General features: G+C 41.2%; 1 protein-coding gene across 5 annotated transcripts in view; it reads right to left on the bottom strand.

The window, feature by feature from the left end:
• Window positions 1-137: 137 nt before the first annotated feature.
• SRFBP1 (serum response factor binding protein 1) overlaps window positions 138-27,667 on the bottom strand; it is a 129,472-nt gene continuing 101,942 nt past the window's right edge. For all 5 annotated transcript variants that reach the window (XM_084629691.1, XM_084629690.1, XM_084629692.1 and 2 more), the window contains 4 exons: window positions 4,850-4,931; window positions 2,785-3,538; window positions 2,224-2,261; window positions 138-992 (listed from right to left, as the gene is read on the bottom strand). In XM_084629691.1, coding sequence (XP_084485817.1) covers window positions 802-992; window positions 2,224-2,261; window positions 2,785-3,538; window positions 4,850-4,931 — 1,065 coding nt within the window. In that variant the 3' untranslated portion in view covers window positions 138-801. The remainder of the gene's footprint in view (window positions 993-2,223; window positions 2,262-2,784; window positions 3,539-4,849; window positions 4,932-27,667) is intronic.

Here is a 27,667-nt window from a genome sequence, read left to right as displayed (position 1 = left end):
TTTTTATTGCTACCTAGAGTTTACCTTAAGCACTACTGATCTCCATTTCTGCTTGCTTCATGCATTTATGGAATTTAGCAAATGTCTTCAGAGCTAACAGTGCTCTTAACTTCTTCCAGCTAAGACAAGAGTAAATATTTTGATATTTTAAACATATGCTTTAATGAACTATTTTAACAATGTTTTCTTAGATAGGAGCACTTACCCTTCCCATCTCGTCTGATATGGAAGTCCTTAAATAATTCTCTTGAGCGTACCTTACATAACGCAAAACGCCACAGAGGAAATAGAAGCAAGTCAAAACTCCCAACTACTACAGAGCACAAAATATCTCCATAAACCCCTTCTTGACTTCATTGTGGGTTTCACAGCTGGTGGCACTATAGAAGTGAACTCTGAATCTGATACTATGTGACATCCCCATTAGTCAACTAATATAGCACAAACTGAGCAAATGAAACCATCTTCATTATAAACAAATCTGGAATAGCTTTTCCCTTGCTAAAAAACCTTTAAAAGACTACATCACCGATTTCACAAGATTAGGGTACTATTTAGTTTATACATGTAAATATGATTTGAAAAAGGCACTAGTTCTCAAATACTGTAAAAGGGTTACTTTCCAAACAACTTTGCACATATTATCTCAATCAAGAAGATAAATATTCTCTTTTCAATCTATAACACCAGGGTCACAAAGGTCCAGCCAAAACACAAGTTGTTACATCTCAAAAGTAGACACCGAACTCGAGGGGAACTCGAAGAATCTTCTTTAAAAATATGAATTTATATTAAAAAAGTTTAATCATCATCAAATTTAATTTTTTTCCCCTGGAATGCTGTAATTTGAGATATTTGTTCCCGACGCTTCTTGCTTGCTTCCCACGAAGGATGAAGTGGTTGCTCTAAAAGCTCTTTTTTATTTTCATACTGTATACCAGCAGCTTTAGCAAGTTGTTTTCTCTTTACCCGCAGTTCATTTTTTGGAAAAGCTGTGCATAAAATACAATAAAAAAAGCATTAAATGCAACTATGTTATGAACATACACAAAACCAGGTAATACATACTGTAAAAACCGGAAGATAAGGGTAGGTATTTACTGGAAGCCAATATAACTAAGCCAATATAGAATAAGTGAGACATACCATATAATCTCCAATATCCATTCCTAATGAGACACGCATAATATACACATATGAACACATGACTATACTTTATACTTTTTTTTAAAAATACCCAGGAAGATTATCCCTCTTCTCACAAATCAGCAAACTGACAGGTCATGAACAGCAGATATGGTCAAGATGGCAGAAGGCACTGGGGTTTCAATGCAAAATTTGGGTGGAATTTTAATTACCATGCATAAGAGTCATCACAATCTGAGTTTATTGTACAGTACACCAATGAGGGATGAGTCACTGGACATCTGATTTTAGAGTAGCACTTTCAATATTCGGTACATAATTTCTTTGATGCAGAAAAAAAATTCTAATCCTTGAAAGTGCAGAATGAGCCATAATCTGGGTAAAATATTCAAGTGGCTAAAATAATTTGCTGGGATGAACCACTTGATGAGATTAAGGGTTGTATTCCGCCACCTTTACTCACACTCAGGTTGTACCTTTTTCCATGAGTAGCTTCATGGAGTAAGATATTACTTTACGTGGGGAAAGGTGGCCGAGTACAGACCTGTAGGATGCTTGCTTTTGGTAACTATTTCAAACCATGGAAATGTATAGCATCAAACAGTTACTACAAGTTAAACGGCAAGTGCAATCCCTTGATGACTCAAACAAAAATATGTGAATAAATGTCACTAAGGGCTTGTCTCCATGAACATTTAGTTCGTGGCAAGACGGGGTGTGAATCTACGCTGCACTGGCCTGCTGCAGACTAACTGTCCATGTAGATCATGCTGATGCACATTTACATTCTTTGATCTAGTCCTCTCTGAAATGGAAGTAAATGAAAGCACATTAACATAGTTAATGCATGTCAAGAGGGTCCACACAGACAGTTTATGACAGGTTAGTAGGGGGTAGATTCTCACCCCAGCTTGCCGCAAACTAATTGTTTTCATGGAGACAAGTCCTAAACTGAAATATGAAACAAAACAGAATACCTCATTGTGATTAGCCCTACAGGTATAAGTACAGATTGACAGGTTTTACTTTTGGCATTTTAAGGAATTCAAATGGAGCAGCAGTACCATGGACACATACCTGTTCTTCTATTTTTGGAAGTCTGATAGTTAACATTTCTAAAAAACAAGAAAATAGTATTAAAGATCTTTCAAGAAAGGAATAATAATAAAATATTTGTTTGAAAAAATGGCCAGCTCCACCATACTTGCTGGATAATCTACATGGCACTAGGGTATGATAGCAATAAACAGCTTTTGCAATTGGTTGACATTAAAGTGAAACTGACATGTAAACCAATGCAAGAACTACATATAATTTATATTTTTGAATATAAAACTGATTTTGGTTGTTGGCTCATCTTGAGCTTTTGAGTTCAACTTTTATGATGGTCAGGAGCAGTTACATTGCTGTGAGCATCTTTTTAGGACTTTCTGTTGATACTGACACATGAATAACTTTCCTGAGCAGGGAAAAATTTGAAAAATGCATAATGGTCAAGGAAGAATAATGTGACTGGCTACAAAATGCCAATCCAAATACTCTGAGCAGTGATTGGCTGAAATTCTGCTCATTCGATGGAAATATTACAAGTCATAATAATTACTTTATAATTTCTATAACTGAAATGGAAAAAAGTACCTCTTCATATTTTTGGATTTCTGATCAGATCTGGACAGAGAGTTGCAAAATACTGATTCCAACTTCATTGCTTTTGCATTTGGTTTACATTCTTCTGTGATCACATCCTGCATCATCATGAACTTTGAGTCCTTTGTTTTGTTTAGTAATGCTTCTTTGAGTCTTTTCTTTTCCTTTGCTGAAGAAAGGTCACTATCTGCCACTTTCTTCTTCTTTTTCTTTACTTTGCCAATGAAGAAATCGTCATCACTATCAGTATCTTCAGAATCGGATGACTGGTTATAAAACCTCTCTTCCGTGCTGTCATCAAAATACTCCTTGTTATCAAATTTTTCCATATCACTGACATCACTGTTTGATTTGTTTGTTATCCTGAACTTGTTCGCACTTGTAAGTTTTTTTCTTTTTGGCAAGTCAATTGTTATTTCGGTTTGATCCTGAACTACTGCATGTTTTTCTGAAGTTTGTAATGACAAATCACCCGGAGAATCTGTTCTTTCAATTTCTAAAGTTTTCTGCTCACATTCTCTCTCGCAGATTTGTTTATTTTCTATGTTAGTGGCTGTTTTCACATTCACCTTTGTTTTAGCGTCTTGCTGTTTTAGAACCAGTGTATGTGTCTGGTTATCTACATTGCTATTAGACTGTTGCCTCAATTTAGGCTTTTGAGAAAGCTGTTCTTCTGATTTATGGTCATCTGAAGATTGAGTTTTAGGTGGCTTCCGTCTTGCATCCTTAAAGGCTTTTACAGCAGCTACAAAAATAATAGCAAATAGAGTTATTGCAGCATCACGACAGTACACACATTAGTTAAAATAATGCTCAAGGGGCTCTGACACTATGTTTGCAAGTTAGATCCACTATGCTGAGCAAGTATGAGATATTTTTGGTGCCTTCACTAGATCATTTAGAAAGTAAAAGTAGGGGCTGAGAATGGCTTGAAGTAATGTCAAAGAGGAAAAGCGGGGAAATCAGAACTGAGTGAGGGCTCCAATTGCATGCAGCGAACTTCTCAGCATCAGATGATTTTCATTGATTCAAGTTAATGTTAGATGATATTTTGAGTGTGGAAATCTGCAAACACACGTTATATCCACACACACGTATAATCATAGGCACCTAGCAGTGCCTGTTATTAGCTAAGGTTATTTCCACCATAACCTTTTTTCACAAGCTAATTTTTTTCTGAAACATTCACCCTTTGGCTTGGAATTTTCCATATCTGCTCTTTGCCCAACAGAGAGCACCAACCAACATGTCTCAACCTTCTTTTAGCCTATATCTAAACCGTACACCATTAGCGGTGGTGTGTAGGGTATGTGAATGCTGTGGTGAAAAACAAGCTATGTCCATACTGGAAATGGTGCAAACTGCTTTAGCCTACTTTAAAAACCCCAGCCTTAAATACCTCCAATATAGAGTCTTTATAGAATCAATATAGGTGTTGCTCTAAACAGGATGCAGCACCAATTTAGCAGAGACTTCTGGATTTTATGAATCATATAATCCCCTCTGTCTGCAAGCTGCTATACAACTGAGAGTTTTAGACCTATTAACCTGCTAAACAGTTAATATTACAAAACTATTTTAGGTCTGTGACTTCATCTCAGCTAGCTGGCTTAAGTTCGGTAATACAAATGTGTAACAGTACATACACCTATTAGCAAACAGTATATACACCTAATAGCAAATACTATTACTGTGGGTTAAAAGCAGAGAACAAACATGGAAGCAATTTAATATAAAAAATGACCAACATATTCAGGCTATAATAAGCCAGTTTATTATTGACACATGACATATTCGTTATTTTTATATATATTCATATTCATTTATATTCTTTTTATTAAAAATTCAGTTCCTTACAGAATAAAGGACGCTTCAGTGTTCAGAAATTAACTGTAAAACGTTTACAATTCATCTGTGCGGTTACGACAAACATCCCTATTTGAGACAGGAGTAATTATATTACCTCTTCCAAAACACCATTTTTAAGGGATAGAACAAGATAATGTTCAAATTCCTGTATTTGTTTGTGCACAAGATGAGACTGTCTATTTCATACCTTTAATATCAGCAATTTTTGTCTTCAACAGTGGGTGTGTTGCTAGTCTAGCAGTCGCTCTGTCAGCTGCAGTGGAATTTGGCTGTATAAAAAAATGAAAAATAAATAAGAAATGTTGTATGGTGTGATAAGGTGGTTGTGTAGATTTTCCTGATCCATACTATAAGACACACCAGTGACAGTGTATAGCCCTCCCAGCCCACTAAAAAACAAAAACTCCAAGACAATGAAAGTTGAAATGTTACCAGGCCTGCACACCTCACGTTTGTCTTAAATTAAAATCTCACGTCATCCCCAGGAGCACGAAAGAATTTGACTATGGGGCTACCGATAAGAACATTACAAATATGCACCATTGCAATTGCCCTATTATTAACTATGAGTGATATTGTGATGTTTATGTTTAAGAATAGATTGTCTGCACATCTTCCAGGCTTGAACAACACACTACAATTTTACATTCACTGCACATTTGCTATATTGGTCTACAATAATTCAAAAAAGGCGGAAGAGGACTGTATACACAAGGCCACCTCCTCTTGGCTGGAGGGGTAATAACTTAAGTCAGATAATATTGTTCATCTTTTTTTCATAGAGCTCTAGAGACTAAATTTTGAAGTCATTACTATTATTTCCAATATTTCCAATGTATTAGATGCTTTCCAAACATGAGACAACATTGCTCCTTGTCTCCAAGGACTTTCCAGTCTAAAAGGCAAACGGATGAAGGGGTAGAGGAGAAATGTACAAAGCTAAGTAAGGTAGTCAAAGTAGCAAATAGCCACATCTTAGTAGCACAGTTTGAAAAACACAACACACTTGTGTTTTTTAAATAGACGTTATGAAAAAGCTGTGGATAAATAGGAATAAGCAACCACCTGACTTCTTGTAGGAGTCACAGTAGAAGTTAACTTTCAGGAAGTATCTGAACATGAAGAAGGTAGTAACCTTGTGGACCAGCTCAAAGAGGGCATTCCGTTTGCATGGAGTGGTTTGGTTAAAGGAATAGAGATATTTGTGAGAGAAGCAGGTGGAATGAGGCATCAAGGCTGGCATTAGTACAGCAGAGGAGATAAGGGAAGATGGATAAAGAGATGGGTGGATAAGTGTTAAGTGCAGTTATACAGGGTCTTGAAGGCAAAGGTAAGCTTAAATTTGATGCAGCTGAGCAGAGAAAGACATTGGAGGGATTTAAAGAGCAGGTTAACATGGTCAGATTGAAAGGCAAGGATGATATTGGGGTTTGTGTTTTTGTATGAAGAAATAAGGGAGACAGAGGACAATTTGGGTGTCATGGAGGCAAAAGGAGGAATTTATAGTAATTAGGGTAAAAGTACTATGGGATGGTGTTTCTTTCCTCTCCTAGCCTTGTGATTTTCAGTTCCTAGTTCTTTGTATGTTGAAAGACAACAGGCAGTTATTAGAAAGCTTGTTCTTCAGTCACAACATTGTCCTCACTTTACTGCAAAGTTCTTAATATGCAAAACTGATTGGGAAGGCATATCAGATCCAGGATGGATTTTGTGGGGTGAAGGGGAAAGAGACACCAAACCCAGTACTGCTAATAGCCCTGTATTCATCACCTGGAATGTGGGAGACCCAGGTTCAAGTTCCTACTGTGCCTGGTTTGGAAGTGAGTGCCCTAAATGTCAAGCTATTGGCAACACTAAAGGTATGTCTACACTACGAAATTAGGTCGAATTTATAGAAGTCGGTTTTTTAGAAATCGTTTTTATATATTCGAGTGTGTGTGTCCTCACAGAAAATGCTCTAAGTGCATTAACTCGGCGGAGCGCTTCCACAGTACCGAGGCTAGAGTCGACTTCCGGAGTGTTGCATTGTGGGTAGCTATCCCACAGTTCCCACAGTCTCCGCTGCCCATTGGAATTCTGGGTTGAGATCCCAATGCCTGATGGGGCTAAAACATTGTCGCGGGTGGTTCTGGGTACATATCGTCAGGCCCCCATTCCCTCCCCCCCTCCGTGAAAGCAAGGGCAGACAATCGTTTCACGCCTTTTTTCCTGAGTTACCTGTGCAGACTCCATACCATGGCAAGCATGAAACCCGCTCAGGTAACTGTCACCGTATGTCTCCTGGGTGCTAGCAGACATGGTACTGCATTGCTACACAGCAGCAGCAACCCATTGCCTTGTGGCAGCAGACGGTACAGCACGACTGGTAGCCGTCATCGTCATGTCCGAGGTGCTCCTGGCCATCTCGGCCAGGAGCGCCTGGGCAGACATGTGCGCAGGGACTAAATTTGGAGTGACTTGACCAGGTCATTCTCTTTAGTCCTGCAGTCAGTCCTATTGAACCATCTTATGGTGAGCAGGCAGGCGATACGGATTTCTAGCAGTCCTACTGTACCATCTTCTGCCAGGCAGGCAAGAGATGAGGATGGCTAGAAGTCCTACTGCACCGTCTTCTGCCGAGCAGCCATGAGATATGGATGGCTTGCAGTCCTTCTGCACCGTCTGCTGCCAGCCAAAGATGTAAAAGATAGATGGAGTGGATCAAAACAAGAAATAAACCAGATTTGTTTTGTACTTCCCCCTCTCCCCCGTCTAGGGGACTCATTCCTCTAGGTCACACTGCAGTCACTCACAGAGAAGGTGCAGCGAGGTAAATCTAGCCATGTATCAATCAGAGGCCAGACCAACCTGCTTGTTCCAATAAGAACAATTACTTAGGTGCACCATTTCTTATTGAAACCCTCCGTGAAATCCTGCCTGAAATACTCCTTGATGTAAAGCCATCCCCTTCATTGATTTTAACTCCCTGTAAGCCAACCCTGTAAGCCATGTCAGTCGCCCCTCCCTCTGTCAGAGCAATGGCAGACAATCGTTCCACGCCTTTTTTCTGTGCGGACGCCATACCAAGGCAAGCATGGAGGCCGCTCAGCTCACTTTGGCAATTAGGAGCACATTAAACACCACACGCATTATCCAGCAGTATATGCAGCACCAGAACCTGGCAGAGCGATACCGGGAGAGAAGGCGACATCAGCGTGGTCACGTGAGTGATCAGTACATGGACACAGATTTCTCTGAAAGTATGGGCCCTGCCAATGCACGCATCATGGTGCTAATGGGGCAGGTTCATGCTGTGGAACGCCGATTCTGGGCTTGGGAAACAAGCACAGACTGGTGGGACCGCATAGTGTTGCAGGTCTGGGACGATTCCCAGTGGCTGCGAAACTTTTGCATGCGTAAGGGCACTTTCATGGAACTTTGTGACTTGCTTTCCCCTGCCCTGAAGCGCATGAATACCAAGATGAGAGCAGCCCTCACAGTTGAGAAGCGAGTGGCAATAGCCCTGTGGAAACTTGCAATGCCAGGCAGCTACTGGTCAGTTGGGAATCAATTTGGAGAGGGCAAATCTACTGTGGGGGCTGCTGTGATGCAAGTAGCCCACGCAATCAAAGATCTGCTGATATCAAGGGTAGTGACCCTGGGAAATGTGCAGGTCATAGTGGATGGCTTTGCTGCAATGGGATTCCCTAACTGTGGTGGGGCCATAGATGGAACCCATATCCCTATCTTGGCACTGGAGCACCAAGCCGGCGAGTACATAAACCGCAAGGGGTACTTTTCATTAGTGCTGCAAGCTCTGGTGGATCACAAGGGACGTTTCACCAACATAGAATATCAGGCTTGGAAGGGACCTCAGAAGGTCATCTAGTCCAACCCCCCTGCTCAAAGCAGGACCAATCTCCCATTTTTGTTCCAGATCCCTAAATGGCCCCCTCAAGGATTGAACTCACAACCCTGGGTTTAGCAGGCCAATGCTCAAACCACTGAGCTATCGGGGCATGATGCTCGCATCTTCAGGAACTCTGGTCTGTTTCAAAAGCTGCTGGAAGGGACTTTATTCCCAGACCAGAAAATAAACTGTTGGGGATGTTGAAATGCCTATAGTTATCCTTGGGGACCCAGCCTACCCCTTAATGCCATGGCTCATGAAGCCGTACACAGGCAGCCTGGACAGTAGTCAGGAGCTGTTCAACTACAGGCTGAGCAAGTGCAGAATGGTGGTAGAATGTGCATTTGGACGTTTAAAAGCGTGCTGGCGCAGTTTACTGACTCGCTTAGACCTCAGCGAAACCAATATTCCCACTGTTATTACTGCTTGCTGTGTGCTCCACAATATCTGTGAGAGTAAGGGGGAGGCGGGGTGGGAGGTTGAGGCAAATCTCCTGGCTGCTGGTTACACACAGCCAGACACCAGGGCAGTTAGAAGAGCACAGGAGGGCGCGGTACGCATCAGAGAAGCTTTGAAAACCAGTTTCATGACTGGCCAGGCTACGGTGTGAAAGTTCTCTTTGTTTCTCCTTGATGAAACCCCCCGACCCTTGGTTCACTCTACTTCCCTGTAAGCTAACCACCCTCCCCTCCTCCCTTCAATCACCGCTTGCAGAGGCAATAAAGTCATTGTTGCTTCACATTCATGCATTCTTTATTCATTCATCACACAAATAGGGGGATGACTACCAAGGTAGCCCAGGAGGGGTGGTGGAGGAGGAGGGAAGGAAAATGCCACACAGCACTTTAAAAGTTTACAGCTTTAAAATTTATTGAATGCCAGCCTTCTGTGTTTTGGGCAATCCTCTTTGGTGGAGTGGCTGGTTGGACGGAGGCCCCCCCACCGCGTTCTTGGGCGTCTGGGTGTGGAGGCTATGGAACTTGGGGAGGAGGGCGGTTGGTTACAGGGGGGCTGTAGTGGCAGTCTGTGCTCCAGCTGCCTTTGCTGCAGCTCAATCATACACTGGAGCATACTGGTTTGATCCTCCAGCAGCCTCAGCATTGAATTCTGCCTCCTCTCATCACGCTGCCGCCACATTTGAGCTTCAGCCCTGTCTTCAGCCCGCCACCCCTCCTCCCGGTCATTTTGTGCTTTCCTGCACTCTGACATTATTTGCCTCCACGCATTTGTCTGTGCTCTCTCAGTGTGGGAGGACAGCATGAGCTCAGAGAACATTTCATCATGAGTGCGTTTTTTTTTCTTTCTAATCTTCACTAGCCTCTGGGAAGGAGAAGATCCTGTGATCATTGAAACACATGCAGCTGGTGGAGAAAAAAAAGGGACAGCGGTATTTAAAAAGACACATTTTATAAAACAGTGGCTACACTCTTTCAGGGTAAACCTTGCTGTTAACATTACATACATAGCACATGTGCTTTCGTTACAAGGTCGCATTTTGCCTCCCCCCACCGCGTGGCTATCCTCTCAACCCTCCCCATGGCTAACAGCGGGGAACATTTCTGTTCAGCCACAGGCAAACAGCCCAGCAGGAACGGGCACCTCTGAGTGTCCCCTGAAGAAAAGCACCCTATTTCAACCAGGTGACCATGAATGATATCTCACTCTCCTGAGGATAACACAGAGAGATAAAGAACGGATGTTGTTTGAACGCCAGCAAACATACACTGCAGTGCGTTGTTGTACAATGATTCCCAAGTACGTGCTGCTGGCCTGGAGTGGTAAAGTGTCCTACCATGGAGGATGCAATAAGGCTGCGCTCCCCAGAAACCTTTTGCAAAGGCTTTGGAAGTACATCCAGGAGAGCCGCGAATGCCAGGGCAAATTAATCCTTTCACATGCTTGCTTTTAAACCATGTATAGTATTCTGAAAGGTACACTCACCGGAGGTCCCTTCTCCGCCTGCCGGGTCCAGGAGGCAGCCTTGGGTGGGTTTGGGGGGTACTGGCTCCAGGTCCAGGGTGAGAAACAGTTTCTGGCTGTCGGGAAAACCGGTTTCTCCGCTTGCTTGCTGTGAGCTATCTACGACCTCCTCCTCCTCCTCATCATCTTCTTCTTCGTCCCCAAAACCTGCTTCCGTGTTGCCTCCATCTCCATTGAAGGAGTCAAACAACACGGCTGGGGTAGTGGTGGCTGAACCCCCTAAAATGGCATGCAGCTCATCATAGAAGCGGCATGTTTGGGGCTCTGACCCAGAGCAGCTGTTCGCCTCTCTAGTTTTCTGGTAGGCTTGCCTCAGCTCCTTCAGTTTCACGCGGCACTGCTTCGGGTCCCTGTTATGGCCTCTGTCCTTCATGCCCTGGGAGATTTTCACAAAGGTTTTGGCATTTCGAAAACTGGAACGGAGTTCTGATAGCACGGATTCCTCTCCCCATACAGCGATCAGATCCCGTACCTCCCGTTCAGTTCATGCTGGAGCTCTTTTGTGATTCTGGGACTCCATCATGGTCACCTCTGCTGATGAGCTCTGCATGGTCACCTGCAGCTTGCCACGCTGGCCAAACAGGAAATGAGATTCAAAAGTTCGCGGTTCTTTTCCTGTCTACCTGGCCAGGGCATCTGAGTTGAGAGTGCTGTCCAGAGCGGTCACAATGGAGCACTCTGGGATAGCTCCCGGAGGCCAATACCGTCGAATTGTGTCCACAGTACCCCAGATTTGAGCCGGCAAGGCCGATTTAAGCGCTAATCCACTTGTCTGGGGTGGAGTAAGGAAATCGATTTTAAGAGCCCTTTAAGTCGAAATAAAGGGCTTCATCATGTGGACGGGTGCAAGTTTACATCAATTTAATGCTGCTAAATTCGACCTAAAGTCCTAGTGTAGACCAGGGCCGGGTGGGTTTCTCTCCCACATTCCATATCAGAATAAAAAAAAAATTTCAAACTCTCCAACTTCTTTGGAAACAAATGTTTTCTGGCCAGCCCTAGGGAAAAAGTTACAAAATAGTGAGGGAAACTCAACATCTTAGCAGAAGACCATACTGTTTAGGTCATATTTCTTGTTTGAGGAGATGATTTTCTGGGCTTGCCAGCAATTTTCCTTCTCCCCAAGTCCCCCATATCGCAGAAATCTTTCCTCAGGTCAAGGAGGGCTTGGAAAATGTTCCCTTTGCAGACAGTCTGCGATGCTCTGAACATTGGCCAGAGGAGATGGTCCAAGAGACATACATGTTCCATCTCCAATGGGCCTCAGCTGGCTTACTCGCAGGCTGGTTTGGCCTAGAGAACTAGAAGCCAAAATCTAGATCCCATGTGACAACAGCGTATTCTGCTCCCAGACTACTGGGACAGCCTGCTCACATTGCTGAAGATCAAAAGGTATTTTCTTTGGAGATTTTTCTATAGCTGGAAAATGTATTTTTGAACTTAATTAATATACTTTCCCCCTCAGACGCTTCCTGTGGGTTTAGAAAGTGTATACCATAAAGTTCACAAAGCAGCAGTAGCTTCTGTGCAACATCTGGTGTTCTTTAATTCAAGTATTTATGGAAAAGGGTTTAAGTTTATTTGCCAGTTTATATGGAATACTCACATTTTTCTTATAGAAAAATACTCGCAAACACTATCTACATTAGGAGATAGCAGCCATAAACATACAATGTGACATTCTTATCCTTAAACACTTCCTATTTCTGGACTTTTTGGCATATCCAATCTTATGGAAAAACAAATCGAACATAAGTGTTTTATAGTACGAAAAACACTGACAGAAAATCTAATTTAGAAGGAAAAATGTTAAATCTACCCACAGAGGAAAAACACAACACTAAATCTGATTATTTATGAAAATGCTGGAATGGTAAATATTTATTTGTATGAAGCCATACTATTTCTTGTACCACTTTTCACTAATGTGTGTCTTTCATGCAAAAGTCTCAGTATTTTCAAAAGTAGACATTATCCCCATTTTACAGACTGAGAAACTGAAGTACAGATTAGCCCCAGTGACTTACCTGAAGTCATAAAGCAAGTTTCTGGCATGCAACAATAAAATCCGGTTTTCCTGGCTCTCTATCAAGAAGCTTAAACTTACAAAACCTAATATTTACTTAGATGTGCATAAACAGAAATTTTATTTTTTTGGTATTTCTATAGTTGTCTTCTATCCAATATATAATATGTCAAACTAAAAACAATGCTAAAAGAATGTAAAAGTTGCAATGCGAAACTCAAATTATCAGGAAATGCTTAAGGCTGCATGAACAATCACATCTCTATCTTCTTGTACATATGCATTTATGACAATACCTAACTGCATCACCACATATTTCCATAGGATCCTCCTCCCTCATTCAGCATCCAGTCTGGGAGGTGCAAAGTGAATAAAGCAGTCGAGTAATATATTTACTGTTCAGTGACTGGCTCCTTCTGTACTCTACATCCAACCTGGGCAGTCATGAGATGCCAACATTGTCTGGCTATATGGAAAGAAGACAGGAGATATGGGATATAGGTCTAATCATGCAGCAAACTTTATTATCAGATGCCTGGGACTATCCAGCAGATAAAAAGTGTACAGTGCAGGTAATCCCATGTTTATTCCATAATTAACCAGGGGGATTTTACCAGCTCCCCCATTTTTCCCATTCATGTCCCTCCAGGAAATCCATTGCTGGGACCTTACCATCCACCCCATCCTCACAGGAGGGTTAAGGTGGGCTATAATAATAGGGGTTGGCTCCCTGCCGTACCAATCATAGGAGTCCCCAACTGCCCCCTGTTCACTCCTTTACCAAACAACTTTTTTTAATTCCTTTCCCAAGCCATTTATCCGGTCACTGTATACTTTTCCTATGGAGTATCTGCACTGAACATTTGCCACAAAGAGGCAAAAACCATTAGCTTGGCTGCTCCTCCCCAAACCTGGTAAGATTCCCTCTTTTAGAGTAAGATTCCTCTTTTAGATCAGTCAAAAACATGACAGCACCTAAGTCTGAGCGGTGAACCCCATCCTCCCGAAACAACTCTGGTGATCCATATACTATGCCAGGATGTGAAATTACTGCCCCCTTATTCACATACTTCCTGGCCTTGTCCACCCTGGGGGGCTAATGGCTCCCTGCCAGATCCTGTGCTGAAGCATAACTGACCATGCAAAGTTAACTCCTGGAAAAATTTTAAGGATCAGCCTCAAGTCCCTCCTTGTTCTGAGCATTAGTTTCACCCTTTTAAGCATTCCCAAATTGTTTCCCACAATGTGTACCACAATTATATCTGGTGGCCGGTGATGGGCCCACACAATATACATCAGCGGTATCAGCTGATCCCATAACATGCCCCTCTTTGGACACCAATGAGTACTGCTTCACCACAGAAGCCCAGCTGCGAACGCTCGAGCAACTCGGATGTGTGCCTATGTGCCCAAAGGACAATACTGTGCCTGCAGATCCACACTGCTTCGTGCAAAAGGGAGGGGTAAGGCACAGGGCTGTCCCTTTTCAATCCCTCATTCCCGGGGGATGAGTCAGCAACCTCGCTGACCCTTTGCAGCAGTTTTCCATCTCCCCTTTCCCCCAAGCCATAAAGCATAGCTCCCTTGTTCGGCCAGCCAGTCAAATACCCCTCCACTTAAAGGTGCAGGGCGGTCATTTTAACAAGGGGCTCCTTCAAAACTTTTTGGCTCACTAATGGCACGTCTACACTGGCAAAGTTACAGCACCAGCAGTTACAGCGTCGCTCAGAGAGCGCATAAGGAAAACCCCTGTTGTGTGTTCACACTGACAGCTGCCTGTGCAATTGCATGTTCACACTTGCTGTACTATTTTGAGTGGTGCACTCTGGGCAGTTATCCCACAGAGCACCACTTTCTCTTTTGACAGTAAGACTTATGAGAAGGCGGAGGGGGTCGTGGGGCATCCTGAGTCTAGTCCCAATGCCCCGTGATGCATTGCTTCGCATCCCAGCATACCCTGGGCTTCATCTGCATTTGGTGCCATCTTTCAACAGTTTGTGTACTGTGGGCGCTGCCTCTTTCAGGCTGCAGGAATGGATCCCGAACTGTTGACGGGTATGCTGCTTGCTCTGATCAACATATCACGAGTGGCAGTGGAGTTATTCCTTAAACTACAAAGGCAAGAGTAGTGCGACGTTGATCTAGCTATGCATAGGAGCTATGACACGAGATTGCTTGTGACTTTCAGGGAGGTGCTGACCACAGTGGAACACCATTTCTGGGCTCGGGAAACAAGCACTGAGTGGTGGGATCAAATCATGATGCACACCTGGGATGACTAGCAGTGGCTGCAGAATTTTCAGATGAGGAAAGCCACATTCATGAGACCGTGTGATGAGCTCGCCCCAGCCCTGCGGCACAAGGACATGAGAATGAGAGCTGCCCTGTTATTGGAGAAGTGTGTGGCAACTGCACTATAGAAGCTGGCTACTCCAGACTGCTACCGATTGGTCACTAACCAGTTCAGAGTGGGAAAGTAGACCGTTGGACACATGTTGATGGAAGTGTGCAGGGTCATTAATTGCAAAGGGTATTTCTCAATGGTTCTCCAGGCACTTGTGGACGTTGCACGGACATTAACACAGGCTGGTCCAAAAAGGTGCATGACGCACGTATTTCGGAACACTGGCCTGTTCAAGAAGCTGCAAGCAGGGACTTTCTTTCCGGACCAGAATCACAGTAGGTGAAGTCGAAATGCCCATTGTGACCCTGCCTACCCATTAATGCTGTGGCTTATGAAGCCGTACATGGGGCAACTTGACAGCAACAAGGAGCGGTTCAACAACAGGCTGAACAAGTGCAGAATGACTGGAGTGTGAATTTGGCCATTTAAAAACCCACTGGTGATGCCTGTATGGTGATGCCTGTATTGTTAACAGACGATTCCTTCCTTTCACAAATATTATGGACCGTACAGCACGCGGCTATAAGCATAGGAATATTGTCATTGGCCATGTCCAGCTTCATGACAATATTCCTATGCTTATAGCCGCGTGCTGTACGGTCCATAATATTTGTGAAAGGAAGGAATCGTCTGTTAACAACTACCATGTCTAGTTAAGCTCCACAAGTGACATTTTATGCTAGTTATACAAGCTAATTTTCAGACTTGCAAACTATATGTTGTGCGGAACCAAGAACACCAGCATTGGCTCTCCTCAAGTTCTGAGCTGGGGATGGGGAAGTAGGCAATGGAAGAGAGAGAAGTGGATTGCAGCAGCTGCAGGATTCCCACTCAGTTGACCCAGCCTCCTCAGCTCTTTATGCAATATTGGAGCAGCTGCCAAGGGTCAGGGGTGGTCTGGAGTGTAGGGACTACATGGAGTGACTTTCATAAGCTTTTAGCAGCACTGTAGGTGAGACGTTCCACTTGCAGCAGCTGCCTGAGTGAGCAAACAAGTCAGCATGAGCATCAGTAAATGTCAACAGAGATGACCCTAGCATTTTTCAGTAGACTTATGAAATGTTTTCAGCTGTAGCTGACATCTATCCATAGGGGTGCTGGAACAATTTATATAGTGGGGGTGTTGATGATGGAAACCAGGCATTTGGTGTTTCTTATTACTACTTCAAGCCAGGAGGTGTGGCAGCACTCCCAGCACCCATAGTTCCAGCACTACTGTCTGTCCACTGTGATCACACTGGCCTAAGGATTTTTTGGAGGGTTAGCAACCTGATACTTCTCAGTAAAACCCAAACTTCACTGAACCATTTCACATAAGAAGTCAATACATGCAGGAAATCTTACGGTCCCCTTTGGTTTCTGTCAGTTACCATTTTCAAGGGAATCTTTGTAAGGGAAAAGCCTAGAGCAGCGGTTCTCAAACTGACTGGCATCAATGCTGTTGACTCTTCTTTTTTGGTGGAGTCTGGCACCCAGGTGCAGGCTTGAATATCCAACTTTCTGAGCACAGTTGAAGAGTAAGCGAGTTGCCCTGTTCTATATGCGTGGCCTGAGACAAAGGCTAACCACTTTCACACATCCCGTGCATTTAGCCCTGTTCCTCTTATAAAGTGAAGTATATCCCAAAAATGCTGGAGGCTGTGCAACCTGTCCTCCAATTATACTACATCCACACCTGTCTCCTTTTTCTCCCATCAAAAATGAATGACTATACTTGAATATGTAAATGAGTTTCTATCATGGTTTCTCACCCCCTTCTTTCAACAAGCATAGATGATGAAACTAGGGGTGCTGCTGCACACCTTGGCTTGACAAGGATTCCATTATATACAGGGATTACAGTTTAGTTCAATGGCTCTGAGCACCCCCATCATAAAAATTGTTCCAGCAACCATGTCAACAAGAGGATTTTCCAAGACGTATTCCCCTCTCTTCTTCCAAGAGGATTTTCAAGGATGTATCCCCTTTCCTCTTCCAAGAGGATTTTCAAAGACCTAACTTCACTTCCCATCAGAATTTTGCAAATGGTTTTCATGTGAAAAAGTGCCTTTTATAGAGGTTTTCTTTGCAGGATTTGATGTAAAAAATATTCACTGTACCAACATTTTCACAATAAAGGGAAAATTCAGAGACATGAAATTGCCTGGAATGAATTCAGAATTTTTTTCCTTAAAATTTTGAAAAAAAACCAACCCCAAACCCTCTTCCCCATACTCTTAATTGGATTTATATTAGTTGACCTGGTAGTATTAAGACAACATAATATATTGAACCTCTATAATTAATGTCTTCCATGAGACGTCAAAGCACTTTACAAGCCTTAATAGCTTTAGAATACAACAAATGGTCAGTGTAGTTCCATTGGATTAATCTGGCAAAATTAATTTATCTGCCCAACAACTCTGTGAGCTCGGCAATTATTTTTTAGAGTGGGAAACAGTCATAGAAAGATTAAGTGATCTATGACAGAGCTTGGAATAAAAATCAGATCTCTCAAGTGCAAGTTCTGTGGTGATCTACAAGCCATTATTATTCTCAACTTCTTCTTTTTGTCCATAAAATCAACACTACAACTGGTATTATAGTGGGAAACCACAGCAGAGAGTTCTAGGACAGGGCATGCACATAATCTGAGTTACCTACCCATACACAGAGTTTATGCTTCCAGGCCTAAATTGACACAGCAGTCATGTTGATTGGTATTTTATGTTGTTTTTCACGTGGAAAAATTCCCCACTCGAAACTAGGTGGGTACTATACTCTTCATATTTGACTTTACACACAGCTCTGCTAGGTTCCTATCAATAAATTCAGTAATATATTAGAAAAAGCATTAGTATATTACATATTGTAAGAATTCATATAGAAGAGGAAGACAGCAGTGGTATTTGTTCATCAGAATTACATATTTGTACATTTCTTTGAAAAGTTAAAAAACTATGTCATTGCTAAATATTTTTACTCTTTGGTTTTTGCTGTGCTGAACAAAACTTGGCAAAAAACAGGAGCAGAGGAGATGCTAGTACTTAAAAAAACAGGCAATCCGTAAAAATAAGGAGATTAACAGTGATTGTGCTGCATCAACACAACATGGTCAAATAAGAGGGCTGAGCAAAAGATTGTATGTACAGTGCTTGTAAGTGGATAAGAAACTGTAAAGAATATGTAGAAAAATCTTACTAAAAAGATGTTACAAAACTGGAATGAAATCTTGAGGCATACTATAAACATATAAATAAAAATAATTTCTTAACCATTTCACAGCTGATCTGAGAGCATCACACTGATGCTTCACCTTTTCTGGAGAGCAAATTGTGAAACTGGCCTATCAATACATCAGTACCTGATCATATAGCACTAAAAAGTGAAAATGGAGAAAAGCCAGGTTAGAGAGAACTAGAGCAGGAAGTTGCTTCTAACAGGGAGTTGGATGTCTAAGCATGATGGGAACTGGCCAAACTCAACAAACTCCAAAAGAAAATTCTGAACCTATTATTGTTCTCACTGTTTCACATTACCACCCACTATTAATGAAGAAGAGAACACAGGCTGAGGGTAGAACAAACTATGCCCCTCAATTTATGTGTTGTAAGCCTATCTGGAGACAGAGTTCTGAAAAAACTTCTAGGAGTTAGCAATAACTTGAATGCATCTTGAGTTCTCTGCAGTTTACCACTGACCATACACCAAAAGCTCTCAGTGGAAGCAGATGGTAGAAATAAATAAGGAAAGTTCTGAGGATGGTGGGGTACGGGGTTGATCTCTATATTAATAAAACTATGCGATCGCCCAAGAAAAGTGGCTGCTTGATCAAAATATTAGTTGAAAAGTTCTGGAATCAAAATCCTCATAGCTAAAGTTTTATTACAAATTTAGGTTGTTGATGGAATGATGAACACAGGGACTCCTGGGGATTTAACCTTCAAGTATTATTAGGCAATTAAGCAGCTCCAAGGCACAAACACAAACCCCAAAAGATAACTCATCAGGTATAGCTCGATAAAACAGTTTATACCCACACAGACTTGTGACATGGTGAAAAAAATCAGTGCTTCTGCAGTTAGACTCGGGGGAAGAGTTATGTTAATCTCTTGGGCCATGCTACAAAGGTGGTGAGGGCTAGTAAGGACACACAGGGATAAATGACCCAGTGGGTATCTGGTACTGTTACAATAAATGTGTCATTTTAAAAGTTGGATGTGCTATTGAAAACAAAAAGATTTCTTGGCATACTACACTCAAAGTCTTCCCACAATTGAAAACAGATTTTCATCATATGTGTTTAACCATTTTTCGGAAAGACGTACCGTGGAAATGGAAATTCAGTTCACTGAAAAACTATAAAGCATTTGAGATAAACATATAGATTAACAACTTCTTGGCACTGAAAAACAGATTTTCCAGCATTATGTTCATTAGGCAATATGTGCATTTAGTAATGATTAACACATGCCAGAAATGCTCAAGCAACATCAAGGTTTCCATACATACCACAGAAGAATTGGAGATTAATTTAAACCCTGCACTCAAAAATCCTATTGTAGGTATTTCAGCATTGGTACATCAGTGATTCTGTATCATACTGGGAGAAGATCTGTTAGATGTCTTCTAGGCTACTGAGGTACTATCCTTAGACCCGGTCTACAGGCAGTTTTACCAGTATAACCATTTCAGTTGTGTGTGTGTGTGTGTTTAGGGTGGGGGTGATTTTTTTTTTTTAAACTAAAATAGTTAAATTGGTACAGCCCTCTCGTGTAAATGCAGATATGCCAGTTTGTGGATGGGCGCTGTCCCAGAGCACCCCCTCATGGTCTGCGGTGGCCCTACGGATGCCATGCTGAGTTCCATCTTAGTTCTTCATAATTTATATTCAGGCCAGAATACTTATAATAATATGCCCCCTTGTGGGGTCTTTAGACTTTCCCAAATACAGACCGTTATAGCCCCTTCAGGACCAACTGTCCTCCTCCTTAATTCAGGAATTGTGCCTGCCCTCCTCCTGGATAACAGCAGGTTTCCTCTTCTAGGCACAAGAGCCCCATAGCCATCGTTCTGGGGCAGTGCGAATATTCAGGTCTGCTGCAGCCTTAAGCCAGCTACTCCCAGCTGTCTCGCTTCGTAGCTCAGTCCTTTCCCCTGCAGGCTGGAAAAGGGCAGCAATCCTTCCACTGCTGATATCTCTCCTGTTATGAAGGAGAAGGCAGCATAGATGCTTCCAATCTTCCCAAGGCTTGTCCCAGTTGGCAGGGAGCCTTGCCCCACCCTGCCCTACAGTTTCCTGGGTCCCAGGCCCTCAAAGAAACAGTGGCCTGGGATTCTCTCCCCCAAATCCCCCCACTCCCAGCACTATCTATTCACCCAGGACCATCTTCCTCTGTCCTAATACCTACCTCTGCCCTTCCCTAGGCCTTTGTCCACTCCAAAAAGTCTCAGGAACCTTAAACGGATACATCCGGGGACAAGAGTAGACTGACCCCTCATCCCTACTATTTTTAAAGGAAACAGTCACACTGCTGCATAGTATAAAGGTGTCTCCACACTTGCATAGCTTAGGTCATGTCTACACTACATCTTAAATGGACATTGGTTAGGTCAATTTACAGCCTCACAGCAATTACTGTAGTATGACTCAGTCATATTCAAATGCAGACATGTATAGTGAGAATTCTCCGTCCATAAATGTAAGGGAGATGAACCTTTGACAGATCACTCATTTCCTTTATTTACAGAACATTTGCATTAAACAAGTCTTAACAAAAAAAAGTTTTCAATAAAACTGAACAAAACCCACTTCCCTCCTCAGACAGATTAAATTTGCTTGATATCTGTGACATCATAACTCTACAATCTCTTCAGCTGTCCGTATTTTTGGGGGGAAGAGGAGAGTGGGAGGGGTGGAAAAGCAGAACTGACAAAAAAAGAAAAGAAATTCTCATGTAAAAACGTGCAGATTTTTTTTTTTTGCACCTTTTTGTTATCTACAGAGGTGGCTTATAAGGCTCCTTTCCCCCACCAAAGGCCCATACTTATTTCCCCCCCTTTGTGGGTCAACTTAAAAAACAATTACATTCCCTTATGAGTACATCACATATAAAAATCTGAGACCCATCCCCCCGATACAGGGATGAAATCAGCTCCCAGCCGCTAAACATGCAAGCTCAGGATTTCCTCTATCCTTTTCCAAAACTGTCCATGCCATTTTCCCATCATAGAGGGAACAAAAGAATTTAGCATGGAGGAACAAGGAGGGAACATAGTACAAAGCATAACTGCCCTTTACCCATCATTCTGTGTATTTCTCTCATTTAGAGCACTCCGGGAAGCACAGGAACGTAAGTGGTTAATCCAATTTTCTGTTAACTATATCTTGGGCAAGGAGACCAGGACTGTAAGGGTTTTGGGGTGGGGGTGGGGGGTTGAGCAGAGGGGAAGGGAGTGGAGGGTTGGTGAACTGGGAGCCAGTAGGTGGGGAGAACGGGTAGATTAAGATTGGATGAGGAGCTGGGGTAGGCTGGGCAAAGAGACTGGGACAGAGAACTAGTGAAGTAGGGGGAGGCGATTTGAGAGGACCCAGGGTGCAGTGTGAGAACTTCCAATGACTGGGCAAAAAGATTGGGACTGAGATTGAAAAATGTGAGGGGGTGGGGAATGGAATGGAATCCTGAAGCCAGGACTGGAGAAAAAGACAGATTAGATGGGGAACTGGAAAGGTAGAATCTGGAGATGAGAGACTAGCATTTACTGGGCAAAGAGACTGGGATTAGGATGAGAAGCCGGCAGGGCCAACCTTACCCATATGCAAAGTACGCAGTTGCGTAGGGCACCAGGAAATTTGGAGCACCAAAATTTCCTGATGCCCTGTGCAGCTCCATGCCTCTTCCCCATGGCCCGCGCCCCAGCCCCGCCCCTGAAGGGTGCAGCAGGGCTGGGCCTGCACTCACCGGCAGTGGAAAGTTCAGCAGCCCAGCCCCAGCCATGCTGCCGGTGAGTGCTGGGGGGTGTTTCCCTCCATCCCCCAAGCCAGCCTCCACGTCCCCCCCCCTCCCCCGCCAAGGCCTGGGCAGTGGACGCTGGGACTGGGGGCAAGGTACGTGGGAGAGGGGGAAGGGCAGGAAAGAGACAGGGACAGGCTTGAAGGGATGAGGCAGAAGGAATCAAGCTTGGGGGCAATGGGCAGAAAAATGTCTGTGCCTACTAGCCGACAAATCCCTCCAAAACCAGGAACGGAAGCCAAGATTCATAAAACTCAATTCCTCTGCTGCAGGCAAATATCTGTGAAACCCACTGATGCTCCTCTAGTGTTGGTACATGACTATTATTGATTACTTTGTTAGCTCAAGTGGTACAAGTCTGTGAAGATCTAAAAGTTCCAAAACTGCTGATGACTAGTGGGTGATAATATGATTCCAAATTATGGAATTTCTGCTTTTTCAGTTTAATATTTTAAAAGTATAGAATTACATACATACAAATAAATTAAAGGATGAAAGTTACAATGCCAAGCCCTCAAGTTAGGAAATGCCAGAAAAAAGTTCCCTGAATGGTGATAAAAATTGGTTATTTAAAAAAACAAAACAAAACAAAAACACAGACATTTTCAAATTTTAAGCAAATATGGATTTATATTTTAAAAATAAACCTACTTAAAATTAAATATGAAACTCACAACCTATGTAAAAATGATAATCTATTAAAATCATTTAAATTAAATACAAAATATATTAAAGCAGTAAATTTTTGCTGCCAAATTTTAAAGAAAGTCTTGTGGAAGTCCCCCACTGAATTGATTGAAGTCATTTGCCAAGCACCTGGAACCAGAGTTTGCTGAAGAGCTAAACCAGATTTTGACAGCAGCATCCTCTCCTCAAGGTGTAGAGAGAACATTTCTCTCATTTTTGTTTATTCAACTATTTCAGTTCACTGACTAGTTCACTCAAAGTTAAGAAACCAATTGGAAGGTGAAAAATAATGGAATTTGTTTCTTCTTCCAACTTATTAGTTAAAAACTAGGTTTGAGAGGATGAGATCTACTAGTGCTAAAATCTTAAAGGACATGTTAAATGCAAAAGATGTTTTGAGAAAAGTTTTGATTTCCCCCCCATATGGATCTCGCACATTTAAGGTAGTTTTATTCAATAAAAAAATAAAATACTGTTTTGGAGCTTTTAAAATTGATTTTCCATCTAAATACAGCATGACATAAATCACAAGTAAAAAATTAATCTACTAAATAAGAACTGCAGCATTCACCATTTTCTAACTATAAAAAATGTAAAAATTAAGAACATGAATAAATGGAGGTTAACCTATTGAATAGCTCAAATAAATGTATATATAGTGTACCTGTGTGGTTAGCAGAAAGAAGCATCAGATTTAGGGTAAAGGCTATATTTAGTTGCAAATTAACATGTTTTAAGGGGTATGAACCAAAGAGAATAAAAAATTTCTTTACAAAAATAACTAAAGTATAAATGAAAAACATGATTAAAATAAATTTAAATCAAGATTTCCTCCTCATTGATTTAAAAAGCTTTGATTTAAATCAATCCACCCCAATTGACTGCCACTTAATTTGGCCCTCTATGTATATGTATGGTACAGTCTTTAATTACATGATCACTTTTTTTCCAATGGACTCCTGCCTCATTCAATGGATTGGGCAGACCTACTCTGGGGATTAATCAGTTATGTGGAAAAAAACAGTATGTAATTAAAGACCATCACAACACACATGCATATGTGGGCCAAACAAGGGCAACCTTAATGATGGCATTTCCTAACTTTTGATGGCTTGATTTTGCACCAGCCTTGATGCTTTTTTAATATAGTTTTTGTGTGTACTATCTATATAGCTTATTCCTGTAAATTATGGAGAATAAACTCTACTGATATAAAGCATCTTTATACCAGTACAGTTCCAAATGATTTGTACCACTTTAACAAATCAGTTTCTAAATGAATATAGTTAAAGCAGGAAAAAAAATTATGTAGACAGGCATTAAGTATCTCTAAGTTCAGTTTAAATGATCCAGTTTTGAAGGCAATGAGCTGTCATGAAGAGTTGGTCACAGACAGACAGTTTTTACACCTTAGTGCAACATTCTTCACATCTTCAATGGTCTTATGAAAGCCACAGCCATCCTTGTTTGAAGTTAACATTTCTTGTTTGCCCTGGAAAATTCTCAGGGAACTATGGTTTCATACACCCAGAGTCATTTCCATTTCAAGCAGATTTTAACAAAAACAAATGAATGAACAAAACTGCCAACCCTATAGTGGTGATTCCTGTATATCTTCAGTTATTTTGTGTCTGTACTAAAAGAAACCATGTTATTTAGTGAATTAATGCACATTGTTCCGCAAGGGTTTTGAATATGTAGATATAATGTAAAGTTGAGGCACACCTTATCACTGAATAGATTTCCATTAAAGGGATCCTGACAGTTCCTTATTGCACCCTGTATAACACATCTAATATAATGGGGAAAGAAAAGCACTTCCATGAAAGTATTATTTCCCTTTCAGTACTTTCAGCATAAATATGCTGCTATAAACTGAGAGCCTGGACATGGCTTTATATATCCTAAGATGGTAAAGAAAGGGGATTGATGCAGAAGGCAGCGTATTCATCTTTGGAGCAAAAATAAATAGGATAATCACTACTGCTGCTGGGGAATAACTGGAAATACTCCCTGCTACATTAAATATGTTGGTGACAGAACTTCTAGTAGCTGTTACAAATATACACACACTATTAAAGCACAGAAGGATGAGTATTAAAGGTACAGCTTCATATCAGAAATATACTTTGAATCAAATTCTGCACTGAATGTCCTTGTAGAATTTCCATTACTTCATCTAGAGTTTTACATTTACATGAGGCCACAATTTACACCATAAGAAGCAGAATAACATTTTTGATGGGTCCCACAAAAACAGCAGCTGCTTTTTGTTTCAAATTTCTTGGCATTGGAATAACAGCAAAATTCCTTTTGCCAAACAACCACTAGATATTTATTGACAGAATTGCAATGACTGAGTCAGATTATTTTTAAATGGCAAATTTTGGGTGAGAACACTTTGCCTATAACTAAACATAAGAGCAAGACATCAATGACAAGCATATTACACAAAATACAAAAGACTAAATAGATTGAACAGCACATTAATAATATTAAACCAACAAAGAGAGAGGACTGCATACAGTAGTTATTTCTCTATGGTTGTGAACAGAACTTTTTTATAAGCAAAGAATGTTAAAAATCCACAAGTAATTATCTGGTTATGCTGCTTTTAAAGGCACTAACAATAAAACCAGAAGTTTTAATATCACTAATAGGAACCGATCATTGCAGGAATGTTTTCTGTAGCTAATAGACTTTATTTGTGAACAAAATGAAAACTGCAGTGATTCTGTGCCTGTTCTAAAGCCCTCTGAAGTCAATGGAAAGACTCTCACGGTCTTTAGCAGGCTTTGGATCAAGCCTTTGTGACTTTTCTCACATACACACAAATCTCTCACATACAAAGAGAATACACTCACGCAGGAAGTGTACTGTTTTTGTTATATACATTTTCCATCACAAAATACTTGTTAAAATGAAGTTACGAATAAGACATGTATTTAGTAGGAAGGTTTAAAAAAAAAACAAAAAAACCCCTCAAATTTCAGAAAACTAGGAAATGCAGTTAATGTTGTGCTTCTTAAAAGACATTCAAACTCACCCTGCCTCGGAGATGCCTGCTGCCACTACCATCCTTAAGGAGGATTGTGAAACAACTGCCTTTAGAAGGCTCTCTTTTTCACCAAGAATTTGTAAAAATGCTTTGTGTGTACCATACAGGACAGTAAGGAAGACCATAAAGCAGCATAAGAATAATTTAAGACTGAGGTATTCTAGTATTTATAGTCAATGATAAAGTAGAACTGTTAGTTATTGTTTGATAAGGAAACATGAAGTTGATTTTGTTATGGCATCATTAGCCAAGTTACCAGTAGTTTACGTGCTTTGTTTGCAAAATGCAACCTTGCCATTGAAGGTTATTTTTAAAAACTTAAACATTCTTCTTAAAAGGCAGTTGTCATAAATATAAAGGGAAGGGTAAACACCTTTAAATCCCTCCTGGCCAGAGGAAAAACCCTTTCACCTGTAAAGGGTTAAGAAGCTAAGACAATCTCGCTGGCACCTGACCAAAATGACCAATGAGGAGACAGGATACTTTCAAAGCTGGAGGGGGGAAAACAAAGGGTTCTCTGAGTCTGTGTTGCTTTTGCCAGGATCAGAGAAGGAATGCAGGTCAGAACTCCTGTAAAGAGTTAACAAGCAATCTAGTTAGATATGCGTTAGATTCTGTTTTGTTTAAATGGCTGATAAAATAAGTTGTGCTGGATGGAATGTATATTCCTGTTTTTGTGTCTTTTTGTAACTTAAAGTTTTGCCTAGAGGGATTCTCTATGTTTTGAATCCGATTACCCTGTAAGGTATTTACCATCCTGATTTTACAGAGGTCATTCTTTTACTTTTTCTTTAATTAAAATGATTTTTAAGAACCTGGTTGCTTTTTCATTGTTCTTAAGATCCAAGGGTTTGGGTCTGTGTTCACCTATGCAAATTGGTGAGGATTTTTATCAAGCCTTCCCCAGGAAAGGGGGTGTAGGGCTTGGGGTTTTTTGGGGGGGAAAGATGTTTCCAAGTTGTCTCTTTCCCTGTTCTTTGTTTAAAACGCTTGGTGGTGGCAGCAATAAGATCCAGGGACAAAAGGTAAAATAGTTTGTACCTTGGGGAAGTTTTAACCTAAGCTGGTAAAAATAAGCTTAGGGGGTTTTTCATGCAGATCCACACATCTGTACCCTAGAGTTCAGAGTGGGGAAGGGACCTTGACAGCAGTATACATTCAAAATGCTGATGTGTGCCTGAAATCTCAACTTCATCTGAAAATTGTGTGATGAAATTTCCTATTTTTTTAAAAATAGTTATAACATGGGACTGTCAGATATTTACATCCAAAGTGGAAGATGTTTTCTATTGGATATAGTAAGTATATTTGTTGCTGTCTTCCTCATTATGGATACTGGGAAATTATGAGAAAACACGTTAAGAGATCCTCCTCCTTGCTGCCAAGTAAAAATTCTGGTTAGTGATCTGATATGCTTAAGTAAAAATAGTCTGAATTGTTTGTGTCACTATCTTGCTAAGTTTTCTTCTTTTTACTATATGATGAATAGTAATGAATTTACAAGGTTGTATTCATGTTCAAGTGTCTTCATTTCATGAACACCATGAGGTCTAGGAACATTACATTGTCTAGTTCTCTCTCCCCCCAAAATTTATCAGTTGGCAACAAGGAATCTCTAATTGAGTTAGAAAGTAGCACAAAAGTCCAAGCATTGAAATACTAAACATCTACATTATTATGCTCTCCTTTTCTTTTCCCAGTGAAAACTACTACTGAGACTGAAAACAATAAAGAATTTGGGACTCCTTCCTAAATACAGATTACAATGTGAAGCATACTATTCTTCTAGATCTTCTAATAAAAAAATATTCGGAATTCCATGTATAGGAAGATGATGCCTTGGAATTGAAAGAAATTAACAGTGGGTTGCTAGCAGTCTGTAGTAGCAGCAGTTTTATTTGTGTAATATGTCTGTGATTGGGAAGAGGAAGCGGATGTTAATTTTGGAAATTTGTTGATACAAAACTGA

The sequence above is a fragment of the Lepidochelys olivacea genome (genome assembly GCF_965140295.1).
Source record: "Lepidochelys olivacea isolate rLepOli2 genome assembly, chromosome: 5".
Classification (NCBI taxonomy): Eukaryota; Metazoa; Chordata; order Testudines; family Cheloniidae; genus Lepidochelys; species Lepidochelys olivacea.
Note: the sequence above shows the minus strand (reverse complement) of the source record. Positions and strands in the feature narration are given on the sequence as shown.